This window comes from Argopecten irradians, chromosome 13, assembly GCF_041381155.1.
Source record: "Argopecten irradians isolate NY chromosome 13, Ai_NY, whole genome shotgun sequence".
NCBI classification, from domain to species: Eukaryota; Metazoa; Mollusca; class Bivalvia; order Pectinida; family Pectinidae; genus Argopecten; species Argopecten irradians.
In genome coordinates this window covers 22,210,710-22,227,297 of record NC_091146.1, presented here as the reverse complement: position 1 = coordinate 22,227,297, position 16,588 = coordinate 22,210,710, and the positions used below count along the sequence as shown (strand labels likewise).

Below are 16,588 nucleotides of genomic sequence, written 5' to 3'. Positions count from 1 at the left end.
TATAATATAAAATCGTCGTAAATAAAGTCACTCAATAACGTTCCATTTAATCTTCGTAGGATAACCTTGAAAAGGTCAACACCGATATATATATAGATGCATCGAATTATGTCTATAAATAGTTCAGGGGTTTTCCAGATCCAGATATATCATTGGAATCACGATGTTTACCAAGTAAGGAACAAATTGTAGAGAAGTATTCCAACTTAGGAAAGAATATCACATTATAATAGGTATATGTTCATTTAAGATGCTACACCGGTGATGAATGTTATTTTTTTCTCTATCAAAACAGTAGCAGACGGATTGATATTTTCCTTATGTTACAAAAGTTACTTATCCATTGCACTATGGCCTTTATATAATTTCATATGCACCGAAAGCAAAAATAAATCATTATGCATTTGTGTTAATTAGACATATATGTCAACACAATTAAACGTCATTTTTGAAATAACGAGTGTCGTTTATGCTTTGTAGGCGCACCTTTAATGTATATCATGCTTAGATTTAATATTGTCTGTATATGTCTGTTTTGTTTTCATTTATATATATATGTTTGTCAAAGTACAAGCTATCTGGGACTATTGTTTTGAAATAAAGGTTTCCGGTGGTATTTATTGTGTCTTACTTGAATCTATAAAATAAAGAGTGATTTTAATACAAAAACTGAAATTGATGAAAAGTCGAAACTTTAAGTAACCAATCATAATTGCCTTTTGTCCGTTAGAGGTCGTCGGACGTCTTGCGTCGTGTGTGCTCAATGTAATCAATTTACATTTTCGACAGCGTGTCCAAAACAACCGAAACAAGTTGAATGATAAAACCTCAACAAACCTTTTGACCTATCAACCCACAAAAAAGCATATCAACTTTTAGGTTTCCCTATTCATTTGTAAGTTGTTGTTTAGCTTTTAAAGTTTAACCAAAATATGCAAGCAAAATTTGAATTTCAGTCTCACAGGGTTCGTTACATATTTTGGCCACCACATAAACATACCGTTATGTTTACAAGTGTCTTTAACAGGTTACAGGTTACACACAAGATCACTATTGATTAAAACATAAGCAGACATATAAATACCGACACAACCCGGAACCAATCAATACATATGACAGGGTGAGATTTTGTATGTGCTTCTTTACATTTATATGTCTTATCATACCAGGATTAATAAAATTTTACATGGGTCTGTGAAGTGGACAGGAATATCTCAACCCGAGTGAAAGATTTTGGCCGGTCAACCCGAGGCTTCCCGAGGGTTGACGCCCAAAAATCTTTCACAAGGTTTGAGATACCCCTGTCCATTTCACAGACTTTTGTTTGATTCTTTTTTTCCCATACTTAGTAGAAAAAATGATGAAATTCCAGTTGGTTTCCAGCTTTTTCATCGCGCCATGATCACAGGAACGTCGTTATGCGTCAAAATTGATGACGTCATCTACAATGCGCGCCGGAGTTTACGCTGCATGTATTGATGACGTCACCTTATTGTCTAGCGCGTGTGAGCTATCTTACACCCCCTTTATAAGATAGAGATATCTTTTCCCTAGCAACCACGGTATATTCCTGTGAAGTATGGGAAAAAAGGTTATCATTTAATGTATTTTGTTTGTTTATGTCTTCAATAATGGTGTGTTGGAGCACCCAATAACATATGAGATATATATCACCTAGAATTACTTTATATCAAGGCAATCTACCTGTATGTGTTCTAAACGGGTCTATGTTTGATCGTGTCACCCGTGGATAGAAACTGATTCAGATTTACCAGTGTCCCACGTAAGTATTTGAAGATATTTAATCGGATCAAATTTTAAGTAAGTAATTTTTTAAAGAATTAAGTAAAATTTGTTGTTGAGATATGCAAGACACATCATGACTAATATTACTTCACATTAAATAGCTTTGTATTAAAATCGATTTGGTGGGTAAATAAAAACACAACTAGCTATAAAGGACACCTGTTTATAAAGGACAGTCATGTCCGTCCAATTTGGGGAAATATGATATGTAATTGACCTCTGTATTCAGGACAGCTGTCTATTCCAGAAGAGGACATCATAAAAACATATCAGTAACATTGTTGCAGATGTGTTTACTCTGATGAAAATTATAGTGGAAATAATTCATAAGAGTACCCTACAAGGTATGTAAAGTATCTTTGTTAAGGACTGTTAAAGCTTCACCCAATCACGCCATATATAATATGATAGTACACTTCTACCTAAAGTGAATTTGCAATGAATTCATGACACTATGACGTAGTATTAGTTAGGGTATTACCCCTCAATTTAAACAGGTGATCGCATGAATGTTGATGTGCATATCCCTTCTTAGGTAATATCCTACGTAAGTGTGTCCATTTTAAATAGGTTTCACAGTAAGTGATTCATCACTTTTAGGTTTTTATGTGCCATAACTTGGCGAAAAGTTTGGCAAGCTATTCTGTTTTCAGTAACATGTAAAAACACTTTTGATGAATCAAGCTGTGAAATAAAATGATGCCTTATAATCACACCACATAATATTTACACTGTTAAAATCCCAGATTTTTATACTTCATGTATGGTAAGATGAAGCATAAACATGAAAACTGCAGATGCCACTCTATTATCATACTACCAACACAGTGATTGTAAAATATTTAAACCACAAATTGGCTTCATGGTCCGCCTATATCATAAATGTACAAATGGTGATTTTCAACAGTACTGACAATTTTGAACTCTTGTTTGTCTATGTAAAAACAAAATGCATTGTGAATCTCCATGGGTTGGTCTTTATCATATAACATGCTTAAGTGACATTCTGGTTATGCAGCTCAAAATATGTGCATTTATTTTGTGTATGTAAAGACAGGGATTAAATCACCTGAATTACATTATGGGACAATATGCCGGCATTCGACCGATATTTAAACGTATTTTCTTCTACTAACCATTACCATTTCATTATCGTCAAATATAGCTTATCTCTTAAGTAGCAATGCTTAATTATTCTAATACGTGTGAAACAAGTGTGTCATATATTTATAACTCGAGTCGCATTATCATCCTATACTTGTTGGTCAACTAAAATAAAAAAAATATATATATGTCTTATCTTACAGTTAATGTATAGTATTGGGGGAGAAGAAATATGCTCCCATGTACCCATCTGGTAGTTTTTCAAAACATAGTTTTTAGGACCGGTATGATGTCTGTTTTCATTTTATACTTGTTGCCATTGACAACTTATGTCCCATGGGGGTCATATGACAGCCATCTTGGATTCCAGTTATCAAAAATTGCCAAAATGACACATTCGCACAGAGAACAAGAAAACGCACAAAGGCAAATAAACACATTTTGAAATATTATTGAAACATGCTGAATACGATGAAATTATAATAATGACGTAACGTCTTCTCAGTTTTGTGAAATGACGAAAAAATAATGAAATGTTCACTAAAAATCGATAAATGACACATTTCTCATCACAAGAAAAAAAAACTGATGGGCAAAACACCTTGTGACAGTCATTTCGAATTGTAAACGTATAGGTACTATAAAAAGATAGATCGCATGAAAGAGGTGGGAAAATAGAGGGACCCCCTCCCCATCGAAAAGAAAAATATATGTTTTAAAACATGGTATTATTTGTATTCAATAAAGACCATTTCATTAGACATATTCTCCTTAAAAAATATAACTCAAGTCGTCGAGTCAAGTGACAGTCCCGAACTTGAAAACAAAAGGTGGTCCCTCTACTCGTCAGACCAATCATTTGTCTACCAGCCACTAGCACTACAAGTGCTCTTTTGTATGCCTATATATCAATTCTTAGATGAACATAACTTAGTTGCTCAAAGTGTATATGAATCCGTCTCAACCTTAAATACTGTTGTTTGTAAATAAGGAGTGTCAATTTGGGTCCTATGGCGGCCATGACCGATAAGCTTTTTTTACAGGGGGGGGGGAGGTATAAGACATTATGATATGACATATTATTAAGGTCATGTCGGAGCCCCTTGTGAGTTATTGGAGGGGCTTAAACGAGAGTGTCATTCTTCTGATTTGTTGCAACCAAGTTATGTTTTTGAATGATTTTATGAGTTATATGTTGAAAACAAAACATTTTGGTACATAGAACATAATGTAAAAAGGTCAGAGTGACCTAGTTTTGTAAAATGGTCATTATGTAAGAATAAAGTTCATCTTATGCCATGATATATACCAGAACAATGTGCATTTAGCAATATTATTAGTTATATAGTCAGTTACTGACCCTCTATTAAAGGCATAGAGGGTCAGTAACATTTATTGAGGGCCAGGGCGTAGCCCAAGCCTCCTATACTTCTTACTGACCCTCTATGCCTTTATAGAGGGTCAGTAACAAACTAGTTAACAAATGTATCGCATCGAGGACCATTTATATGTTTCATTCGGTCTTTGTTTCCTATTCGGTTTCTCAATCATCTGAAATCTTAACTTGAACCAAGCTGGCGAAGGATACAGATAATCACCACTTTTAAAATAATTGGTCTAGGCTTATGTATTTATTTATGTATTTCTTTTCAGAATCTGCAAAACACTGTATAAAGAACATGTAGAATAGTACTGAATAATTCATAAATAAACAATATTTTTCGACATTCATAGTGCACAGTAGGCCTACCTCAATACGACACCAGACTGGCTGTATATTGAAAGTATCACAAACAAAAGTGACACAACATTTGAAGCGCAATCTCCTTGATCACCTCTGCATTCTCGCTGAGTTATCACTTATAAGAAATGCCGATAAATAGATTGTAGAGTTAGAATTGGTTTATTTGTACGAACCTCTCCATTTGTTTATAAGGGAAAAGTTCAATTTATGGAAATCAGTTTTCTGGTTGTCTGTTTGATGATCCATTCACAGCACAGACTGATTGAAAAATTCGGATTAATCATTTAGTAAACTACAAAAGTTCCTCCAATCCCTCTTTTTTTATTTTTTTTTGGAAAGAATCAGAGTGTGATCAAACCTTTTCTAATATAGTAACAGTCATTCTAGGGTCGTGTATGTTTAATTATCCATCTTATCTACATTATAGACTGACTAATATCCAAGATCTCCAAAACAATCTTTGGTTGTTAGGAAAAAACGTTATTGACATTGGTAAACCGGGCAAAATAAACGTTTTTTTTAAATGGCTGATTTGCACGGTTTGTATCTACTGTTCAATATTGGCCGCATGCAAAAAACTATACCAAATTTGCACATGAGAATCTCTATTAAAATGTATTAATACCACAATACGTCGTGTTATTTCACTCTCAGACCGTCGTACATGTACAATTGTGCTGAGCGTTGGATAAATATATTGATATATCACTAGTGGAATAACACCTCCCGGTCTTGTGATTGGTTGATATTTTAAACTTTGACCCAAACTACTTACCTCACAAATTGGTAACGTCATTGATAATCGAATGATGTCATGTTATTGTACTCCGATCTAAGAATAAGGCTTTGCAGTTTTATGCTTACCCGGGTACATAAAACCAGGGTGCAGAAAGTTTTCCATTTTGCAGGATAGGATTGTATATATGATATAAATCCTACAGTATACGTTCTTAGCAGTTATGAAATATGGATCGATCCTTGTGTTTTGTTTCAAAAGATAGTGTAGGAAGTAGTATGACAAGGTATGTGCAAATTATGTATTATTCCAACGTGTATTATCCCCAATGGAACAGCTATTTACAGAGATATATACTTATATCAAAGTCCTGTTATGTTTTCGTAATATTTTTAATTCAAAAAAAATCTGACAAATGATAGATTTTATAACCTTATGGCGATATTTCTTAATTAAAAATGTCGTAGCTAATCAGGATTGTAGTAATGATTTGGGAAAGATATTCCGTTATTTACGCTCTGTTGGTGGCACAGTCCACACGTAGGTAAAATCACACATGATGGCCGCGATGTATAACCTTTCAACCCAGGTATGTTTGTCAACTGATAAATGTTGACAGACGACGCTAATGCATTGTCATCTTATTTCCGTCGTATTTATGAATGAGTCTCTGTAAACATTAATTAAAATCCTACTTAAAATATTGATCCTTGAAAATCTATTATCAGAGATTGGTCATATGAAAACAATAAGTGTTAACCATGTAAAGTCAATTGCTTAGAAATAAGCAAGTATTAAGCGAACAATTAGTTTTTCACGAGACCATTCGATCAATTCTACACAGGTAAGAGCGATTACTCGCGTTCGATTAAGAGGCAATTGAGGGGTATTCTACACTAAGTAATACTTAGCACTTTTGTGGTTATTGCGTACAAATGCGTGTTAAAAGTCGTCAGAATGGAGAGTATAATTCAACTGAAATAGTGTATTTTTTCTTTTGGAAAGAAGAACCAGTTTTATAAGGATTAACATTGTAAAAACACTGATCAATCATTCTACTGTGTAATATGTTACAAAGGAGTAGGTACAATAAGGGGCAATTATGGCCCCAGAATGTATAGAAATTCAAACAATGTCAAATCTCACAAACACAGCTTTCCAAAAGAGTTGAGTATCGATATTTTCGCAATCAAAGATGATTTTCCACTTACAGTATTTTTAGATGGGTTAAAAGACGATATATTTAGGCCATTTCATGCATTTTTATACATTTTCTTGCAAAAATGGCTTGAAAAAGCGTAGTTTTCACATTGGCCGCAGCTTTGTCCAAACACCAATTTTTGTCAACAGAACCAACATAAAAATTTAAATCTTTATGCAAAATGTCGAATTTGGACACAAATGCGGCCAATCCGAAAAAAAGAAAATTCTATGAAATTAACGAACCAGAGATCGCAGCGGCGGTAATAATAACATAAAACGGTATCGGGCACGGCTATTATTTATCCGGAAAAAATAAATCGGAAACATATTCAGTGTGCATATATGAACTAAGGAATAAAAATAATATTAGTAGTAATTATTTTGATTAGTTTTATGACGATGTATAAAATTATTACTCCGTGCAGTAAGCGCCTTTCTCAATTTTCTGTAGCGAAAACGTTGCGATAAAAATAGTGTCCGTATTCTTTTGCCCGGATTACGGTCCCGCCTTTATAATGTACTCGGTGTTTTGACACAGCGTAACTGGCGATGTTTACGCTGATTTTCTATATACATTGTCTTCCCGGTCGTTTCAACATGGATCGTGATGTTCAATTGAAGAATCAAGTATACTCTTCTTAATATATATAGTCTATAGATTTACTACTGTATATCTCACGAGAAGTATTTTGATCATAGATGGGACCCCGTCAATGACCTGACATTTCGGTACGTCACTGAAAATTCGAAGCCATGTATCGTTGGTAGGCCTACAGTACAGTAACGTTAACGTTCAGTTCAACATAGATCATTCCGTCATACAGTAAATCCTATTCATTGACACCATTTTCATGTATAAGCCTATGTGTTTTATGTGAAAAATGTTCATTTTTTAATTTTGAAAATCTGAAAAGTTGGCGATTCTACAGTCAGGCCTACTAGCTAGGCTAGAGTAGTGCAATACGGTAGGACACTGGACATGGGTTTAACTACTGTAGTTATTTTATCTCTATATGTGATAGATGTATTTATATCATAAAGGCGTTATATACCTTTATATAATAAAATCTAATTGAGCAAAAAATTGTTTACATTAGAGTGCTACAGATTCATTTTTTCAACTAATTACGAAGCATGCATATGCGTGGCAGTTGTGACGTTCTGTCCCCTGTTCCGAAGGTAGTGAGTCCGAATCGACATTTATACATATATATATTTTTTAATTTCTGAACCCCAACTTTTAATGAAATTATCAATTCATCCTTTCCTAAAAAATATATATATATTTATATATTAAAGACCCATTACCTTTCCGAAATAAAGAAATAATATTATTTCAATAACATTAATTGTGTAAGAAAATTATATTTATCGATGACCTAACACAAGGCTTCAACACTTTACAAATGCAAGCTTTCCTTCGTAATCTATTTTAACAGTTCGCTGTTTTGCTGTCTGGCGCAGTCAGGACGACGGCTAAAACATAATACGACCCGCGTTATGAAAATAGCATTAGGGTTATTTTGAATAAATTAGTCAGAATGTGTTGCCAATTGAAGTATTAACAGAACGCTAATAACTTTTGCAAATCTACAAACTTATCAATCTCGTTTTACTTTCCAATTTTAAGAATAAAGAGCCCTTTCGGAGAGGTAGCGGGCCTTTTAGTAATAATATGTTAGGCCTATACCTACATGTGTTATTTTAGTATGCCTATAGTTCCATTTACAATTTAAAATATTATATTTAGAAATATTGAACCAGGAACATTCTTAACCCATATATAACCGTATGTGAATATGTTGTTCAATCTATTTTTCTCCTTTATTCAAGTTGACATAATTAAACAAGAGGCCCAGAGGGCCTGTATCGCTCACATGGTTTGTAATGCCTAGGAATGTTCTGAATACAAGTTCATTGTTTTTTTTCTGAAGGAATTTGAATATTTACCTCTAATTCCCCTATTGGGCCCCACTCTTTCTGCTCAAGGGTGTCAAAGCCTAAAATTTATACAAATTCTGTTAACCCCAAGGATGTTTCTGGGCCAAATTTGGTTAAAATCCAAGCAGAACTATATGGCTATTAGCGATTTATAGGATTTACATCTATTTCCCCTATTGGGCCCCGCCCCTCCTGCCCCCGGGGGGTCAGAGCCAAAATTTATACAATTTTCTGTTCTCCTTCCCCCAAGGATGCATTTCTAGCCAAATTTGGTTACAATCCATGCAGAACTCTAGGACAAGTAGCGATTTATAGGATTTACCTCTATTTCCCCTATTGGGCCCCATCCCTCTTGCCCCCAGGGGATCAGAGCCAAAATTTATACAAGTTCTGTTCCCCTTCCCCCAAGGATGTTTGTGGCTAAATTTGGTTACAATCTATGCAGAACTCTATGACTAGTAGCGATTTAAAGGAAATGTTGACGGACGGACGACGGACGCCGCGCCATGACATAAGCTCACCGGCCCTTCGGGCCAGGTGAGCTAAAAATAATAATAATAAGGACACCATTACCGTAGTCAACATATGTACAATGTACATACTTCCCGGTAGTTATACATGTAACCATTGACTTTACTGTGATCAAATGTTAAAATGCATATACATGTACATGTATTCTACAACTTGTTGTTCGTGCATTATCTGAGCGTTGATTATATTTACATCTGTATGGTAGGATGCCTAAGCGATTAATTTTATTTGATTGTGAAAAAGGGACACTTCTTAATGAAAGACTGTATGGTTGCCATGCTACCAGTATTAATACTAAATATTTAGGAATAAACCACTGCAAGGACACTGGCGTTGCTTGTCAAAAGTAATTTCTTACATTAAAAGATCATGCTTGAAAGTAAATAACATAAAAACAGCTTATTAATTGATAAGAAAGGGTAGATCTATGTGACGTAACGTAATTCCCAGAACAGGATACAAACCTCTCGAACACATTGAAAAGGTGCAAGTCCGAAGTCACTTGCGCGGTTGAAAAATGCTTGTAAATTAAACATGACCTGCTGTACATGTATCTAAATCTATAATCTTCGTTTATTGCGCTTGGAAATATTTACATGAATTAGAGTACTGTCGAGTTTACTTTTGTAAATAGCGAGCGTATACATGTAATAAATATCGTTAAGTAGTACCGTAGTGTAGTAGTGCCATAAGATTGTGATTATATTACGTCGTTGCTATCCTTTTGGGACTTTGATATAAAATTCCAGAAATGTGAAGACTGCCCTGTTGTTTTTATTTCTACGCTACCCTCAAATAGAATTAGATGATTAAATAATGTCAGAATAATACCGACAACTGAAATACAGAAATGGAATGAACAGACGTAAAATTAGATTGATTAAATATGTTTAAAATCTCATTATTTTGTGTTTTTAGTGTCTAGAGTGTTGTTGCTATGGAGAGAAAATGGTTGCTATGGTGTAACTATGGGCTATAATATGGTTAAGTGTTGTGAAACATGACATGGTTTCGATGATTTCTTATACACATCACAAAGTACTAACTTTCTTAAAGTTTCCACCTTAATCTACACGTTAGAAATTTTTAAAAGCAATTCAAGTGTCTGTTTTAGCATCAATACTGTATGCTCGTTGCCAGGCCTGTTGCTAGGCAACAACATAACAGAATGTATTGAAAGTGTGCATTTTATAATTCCCATATATTGATGTATATATAGTATCAAAATAAAGGCAATCTCTGTTGGGGCCAAAATTGACCTTTATTGCACCTACTCCTTTCCCCGTTGTGTCGATTTACTTGGTAGTGATCCGGGTACGTACAGGCACATCTAGGCTATTTAAGGCTTTTTCAGACATACGCATTAACGTGTTTTATTTTATATATATTTTCAATGTGCCCTTTTGTCGAAAGTTTTCATATTTTTAACAAAATTAAGTAAAGATAAATCCATAAGGATCATCAATGTTAACTGTGTAGAATAATCATAAAAACATTATGGGACTTTAAGCGCCGTTTAAAGTTTCGTCCGTTCGTAACATTTTCCTCGCTACAACTCAAAAACAGTTTAACTTTAATTCCATTTAATTATGTATGTATCAAGCTAGTGTCTTAGTTGTGTCTTTTGACATAGGGACCTGGGAATCATACATTTTCAGTGTTGCATTCTTTTAATTATCATGGAAACTTAGTCAAAATACCAAATTACAGTTTCCTTGCGTTTCAGGCTATATCTCAGAACCCGTTCGATTTAACCCCATTAAAATATCTAATTAATCCCCACCACAGGATGTAAACAGTGTTGATATATTTTGCAAAATTTGTAATACCAAATGGTAAATTTTAAAGAATATAATAATATGATGGTTCTTAATAATAAATTGTCAACTTTATAAGATAGCCATTTCGAATCATATTGTCTTTGAGTTTTATGTGGAGCAAGCATACATATATATATCTATAGGGCTATCAAGCTAGTGTTGCAGTTGTTCCTTTTACTTAAAGGTCTTCCGTTTTCGATATTTCCATGTAAATGTGGAAAAATATTAAGAACTTATCTAGAACAACATCGACCTGTCTAAATTAAAGAGATAATCATGATATACACATCAATTCTGCATCACAAATATATACCAACCTATAGCGCGAGACGCGATGCTATTGCCATGCTTTGTGGTATCTTGTTTAGAATTGAGAAAGTGTAAGTTGTCAAATTGATACTAGCATAAACATAATGTAAATATGTTGTAATACATAAATGTGAAACTAGAGTTTGAAATTTACTTTGTTTATTCCAATGAAGCGATTTCAACATCACCCCGATGTGAAATGTCCATAAAAAACGTGTGGTACAAAATGTTTTACTATAAAGTCTAAGACTGGCAAGAAACCATACAGGTAGGTGATTGGAGGTCATTTTCATTATTTAAAGATGCTCCACCGCTGACAAATGATATTTTTTTCACTATTAAAAACAGGAGCAGACGATTTAATATTTTTTTCTTCAGTTACAAAAGTTACTTAATTACACCATTACCGCCGTTGAAAAGTTTGAGCTTCTAATTTTACTTCAAGTTGAAAATTTGAAAAATAATTAATTGCATCCCGAAAAAATTCCGTAGCACTTTGTCCTGTATCGAATGAAGTACTGATTGCTCATGCACCAAAGGCAAAATAAATAATTTTATATTATTTTTTGTGTTAATTAGACATATATATACATGATTAAACACCAATTATCATTCAATTGATGAATATCATTTATGCTTTGTCGGCGGTGGAGCATCTTTAAAATGTCAAAAATATGCTTAAAATGTAGATTCTTTTTTGAAATTGGAAGGATTTAGAGTGAAAACACAATAAATATTATTTTAATTGACAGGTATACTAGCTATTGACTTTGTGACCAGGTCCAGTCTGTTTCAAGATCAAATAAAAACAGACGTTTTCTTTTCCGTTTTTGAAACAATCGCATGGCTTGAACATGTATGTTACCGAGGTCTCAATACTCCATCTGTACTTCTCGACAGACTAGAAATAAAAGACAGATATATCGATTTCTGCCATATTTATTCAGTAGTTTTGGTTTACGCAACTCGTTTGTTATGCTTTCGCAAATTGTTCTCAAATACAATGAAAAACAACATGTATTGAGTATAGCGTATTTAATGCAATGATTTCCGAGATCAAAACTTTGTGCAGTTCAAAAAGCCTGGGCACGGAAAAACATGCCTTTCAGATAAATGCGGACCTGTGTGGATATTGAGCGACCGATACAGGTACTATTTACGAATATTGCGTATGTGCAGCAAATATCAGCCAATTTTGTGCGCAATGCATTCGCAAATCTTACTAAACGCCAGTGGGAGCGGGCCTTTCAAGATTTTAAGATTCAGATAAATATAAATTAGGAAAGAGATGTTAGAAGAGGGCTTATTGGGAGAGGGCTTTAATAAGTTGTCATTACTAGTGCCCTATCCTTTTGTAAATGCGGGTTTGCATTAATGTTGCTATATGTAACATTTAGTTTTAATAAAATTGGTTCGTGTGCAAATTTCTATTGTTCGTGAAAGAGGTCCTTTAAATGATATTTCATCTATCTAAAATGTATCTTTGCATCTAGGGAATATCGAAGACACTCTTGTGTTTGCAGGTCACACAGTACTTTTTTCAAATAACATTTTTAGAATTACTAATGTGTGTTAAGTATTGATCTGATCTATTTTATTAATAATTTATTCGCAAAAAGAGAATAAAGTCTATGGTAGTAATTTTACCTTTATAAAAACTGAAACAAAACCCCATATAAATCGTAATAATATAAGATTTAGTGATTAGGTATAATATGCTATCAACCTTATAAAATCTAGAATACCAAAGATAATCAGTAACATTTTGATGTTTTAAACTTCATATTCCTTTAAGTAAGAAGAAAGCATTCTGCAGTCATCCAATAACTGCTTCTCGCCATGAATTTTTACACAGCTTCTACAGTTCTCTCCCCATAGCTAATGGCGGCATGGTCAATGTTGCCCTCAAAAGGAAGTTTTTCAACTTCATAGACATCTCTTATTACAAATATATATCTTAATGATCTTAATCAGGAATATACTTCGTAACACAATATTATTATCTAATTTTGAAAGACTAAATGATCATGCAAAGGACACAGGTAATTTGGTATGCAAGTGCTTCTGTTTAAATGGCAAAAACAAAAAACATAATTCATAATTACAGTAAAACATGATTATAACGAATTCATAATTATAACGTAGTGATTTCCATATCCGACAAGGTTATATCAAAGATATCTGTAATATATATAAGGAACTATGCTTATGACGAAATGATTTCGTTTGTCCCCAGAGGTTCGTGATGCTATACATGTTTTTTTTCAATTTAATACATTATAACATTAGATTTTCTTCATTACTGTAAGAGAAGTATGCATTGTACATCGGTGAGAGCAAATGTTTGGATGTGGAGTATCATATAATTTCTTAGAATTCTATTGATACTTATTTGGGTCCAAATAATAAACAGATGTCAAACAAGTATTTTTATCTAAAGGAACTGTTGATAATCTAATGAAATTCAGATTCTATTTTATGCCTATTACCAATCTGACAGAAGCTACAATTGCAGGCTTACAACTGAATGTAAGTTAACCTTTACAATGTACAGTACAGAGTGTAGTGCAATGCAGACAAGGTGTAAGGGTTAGCTTCCCTCCACCCAACTGTACATTTTACATATATATATACAGTAAACTTTAGTAATACAAAAAGTGTACCAGGGATTTATAAACAAAAGTAAATAGACCCCATATCTAGTTGTCACTACCATACATGTATGTATACACCATACTACAATAAGCATACACTTTAGAGTACAGTCACTTACACATGTACGCTGCACTGCCTGACTGTTTTCTCAGTTCCATCCAAGTCCTTACAGCTTAAAATGTAACTGACAAAGGATTACAATGGATATTCTACGAGCTAACAGGCAACATGATGCAAACAAGTGTATCAGCTGTACTTTGAATGTATAGTTTGTTTACATTGCCAATACCAGGTTTTTTTCGCCATTTTGAATATATACATGTCTGTATCCTTCTTCTTATATTGTACATTGAGGAAAATCATTTTTTTGCATAAAATCTTAACCCTGGTAGCGATTATCGCTTTAACAAACGACAGTGGTTAACCATATTGTCAACAGCTGTCAGGCACGCGATTTTGTTGTTCAGGTGTTCCTTACGTCATTTCAAATTGGCCGCTTATATCATTAATAAATCGATATATAACCCATATTTCAGTGAGAATGGTTCAATATACCTGAAAATACCATAATGTACGGATCTTTTTTAATCTCTAAGTCAATTGAAGTTTGAACCTTTAATATTTTCGAGTTTACATAGGCAGGTTAGTTTCCATATAAAAATTAATTTTGCAATAAATATTTTCATTTGCAGTTAAAAACTCCTACCGTTTCTTAAATATTTATATTATTGACGTCTGTATTTATTATCCGTTCAGAAAATCCCGGATGGGCAATGAAGAAGCACTTCTATTCTGGACAGGACAGGAAAAATGGGCAATGTATGATACCTAAGTCATTTGTTAAATCTATACTGATAAGTTGCAATGGTAAACATTTATTTACCAAGATAGCAAATGATAATCATAGTGCACATAATCATTTATTCAATGCAAAACTATTTAAACCAAATTTACCAAAGAATGGTTGATGATGTTGTAGTTAATTCATTTAGACATTGTGTTAAAAAAGCGTTGATCCTTTATTAAATTGTTTTTAAAAGGCATGTACTCATCTTTTGAATGCCGACATTAAAAATAACACCTATTTAGAAAATGATAAAACACAATGGCATCATGAAAAGTAAAAAAGTAAAAGACTGGTGAGCGTACATACATATATGAGACGTTGAAATATATATTAATCCTCAATATCATTTTATCAGATTGTAAAATTACTGAGGCATTCCGCATCGCCGAAGAAAGAAGATGTATTGGCTGTCGATACCATTGGACAAGACAACTTTCCTAATGATAAAGTAAGAAAGTGTTATTATTTGTTGATTTGAATATATAACGATGAGATGAAGCTATTGCAACTGTTTAGTCTTCAATTTTGCCCAAACCTTCATGCAGCGGACGCTATTTTAGAGTATTTGATAATCTTATAATTGCTCACTGAAATGGTCAAAGACATAATATCTGCAGTGAAGGTGTTGCTTGAAATTAGTTAATAAAACCAGCTTAGTAAATAAATGATATCTTTCATTAATTATGACTTAATTTAAGCACGTGACCCTGACACTGTTCTCTAAGGATGTTATCATCTGAAGTAGGCCATGTCAAGATCATGCAGTACTTAACAACAATCTGAAGCTTTCAAATCGTTGAAAAGTCTAAGTTTTCAGCAAAATTATTTAATAAGTGCTTAATGCTTAAATAGAACAAATGCTAAACAAGGTCACCGTGACCTATATGTACTTATTCAATTATGAATCAGTTTTCTGAACTGAACTTCACCAACCGAAGTTTCGTCATGAAAACTACTAAAAATACAAATTTTTGTTCTTGTATTCAGTTTAAAAGGAAAATGTAATATTTCACCCTTTGATCTTTGCCTTATCAGCGAGTGGCCGTTAAACGGCCCAAAGTGATACCCCTTCTTTGTTCATTGTTTGTGAAACCGTATTTTTTTTCAATCTGAAGACAATGTTAAAGTGAATAGTCGGGTAAAGAAAACCAGTTTAAATGTGTTCAATTGCCTTCCAAACGTCCTTACATATATAGACGACGGTTCAATTATGGCTATTGAAATTACGGGAAGTCCCGTTTTTTATCACAGTAAAAGCAAAGTCGCCTAACTCATTGAAAGTTTCATAAGAAAAATATATTGGATACCATTTTATCGACTTAAGTCTTCTTTTGCCCAACCATTCACTTTAAGAAATATAGAAAGTAAGTCATTTGTCAAGATTTGACAACATCACATAACAGGTCACATTCTGGTGACATTTATACCACATGTACTTCAGATCGAATGCATTATCTGCGCTTATCTACACCAATTCACTATATATTCATTTAGCTTTGTTGTACTCTTTAAAAGTGATGACTGCAAATGCGAAAATAATTCTGACAACTCTTTCAAACTATTTCATCCTCAGAAATTCACGTCAAAGATTCTGGAAGCAGAAATTTAATTGACCAATTTAAAAGGTTACCATACTGTGACCCTAATGGGATGTTTTCATATCTTTTATCAAGCGGATTGATATTTGTTATGGGAATCCCCGGCGCGAATCCACACAGTTTGCAATCAATGCGTTTTCATTCCTCGATTAAATCAATCATAATAATGTTATCAATGTTTTAATTAATGTAAATGTCTTCATTTACAATTTTCTTTGAATTTATGAATATATTTTGTAACAAAATATCGTTTCAAATTAATTTTAAGCATTGATATCATTATTTCTGTCAAAT

General features: G+C 33.4%; 1 protein-coding gene across 1 annotated transcript in view; it reads left to right on the top strand.

The window, feature by feature from the left end:
- The first annotated feature begins 1,416 nt into the window (after positions 1–1,416).
- LOC138305703 (uncharacterized) overlaps positions 1,417–16,588 on the top strand; it is a 32,584-nt gene continuing 17,412 nt past the window's right edge. The window contains exons 1-3 of the mRNA XM_069245986.1: positions 1,417–1,783; positions 14,606–14,668; positions 15,052–15,144. Coding sequence (XP_069102087.1) covers positions 14,660–14,668; positions 15,052–15,144 — 102 coding nt within the window. The 5' untranslated portion in view covers positions 1,417–1,783; positions 14,606–14,659. The remainder of the gene's footprint in view (positions 1,784–14,605; positions 14,669–15,051; positions 15,145–16,588) is intronic.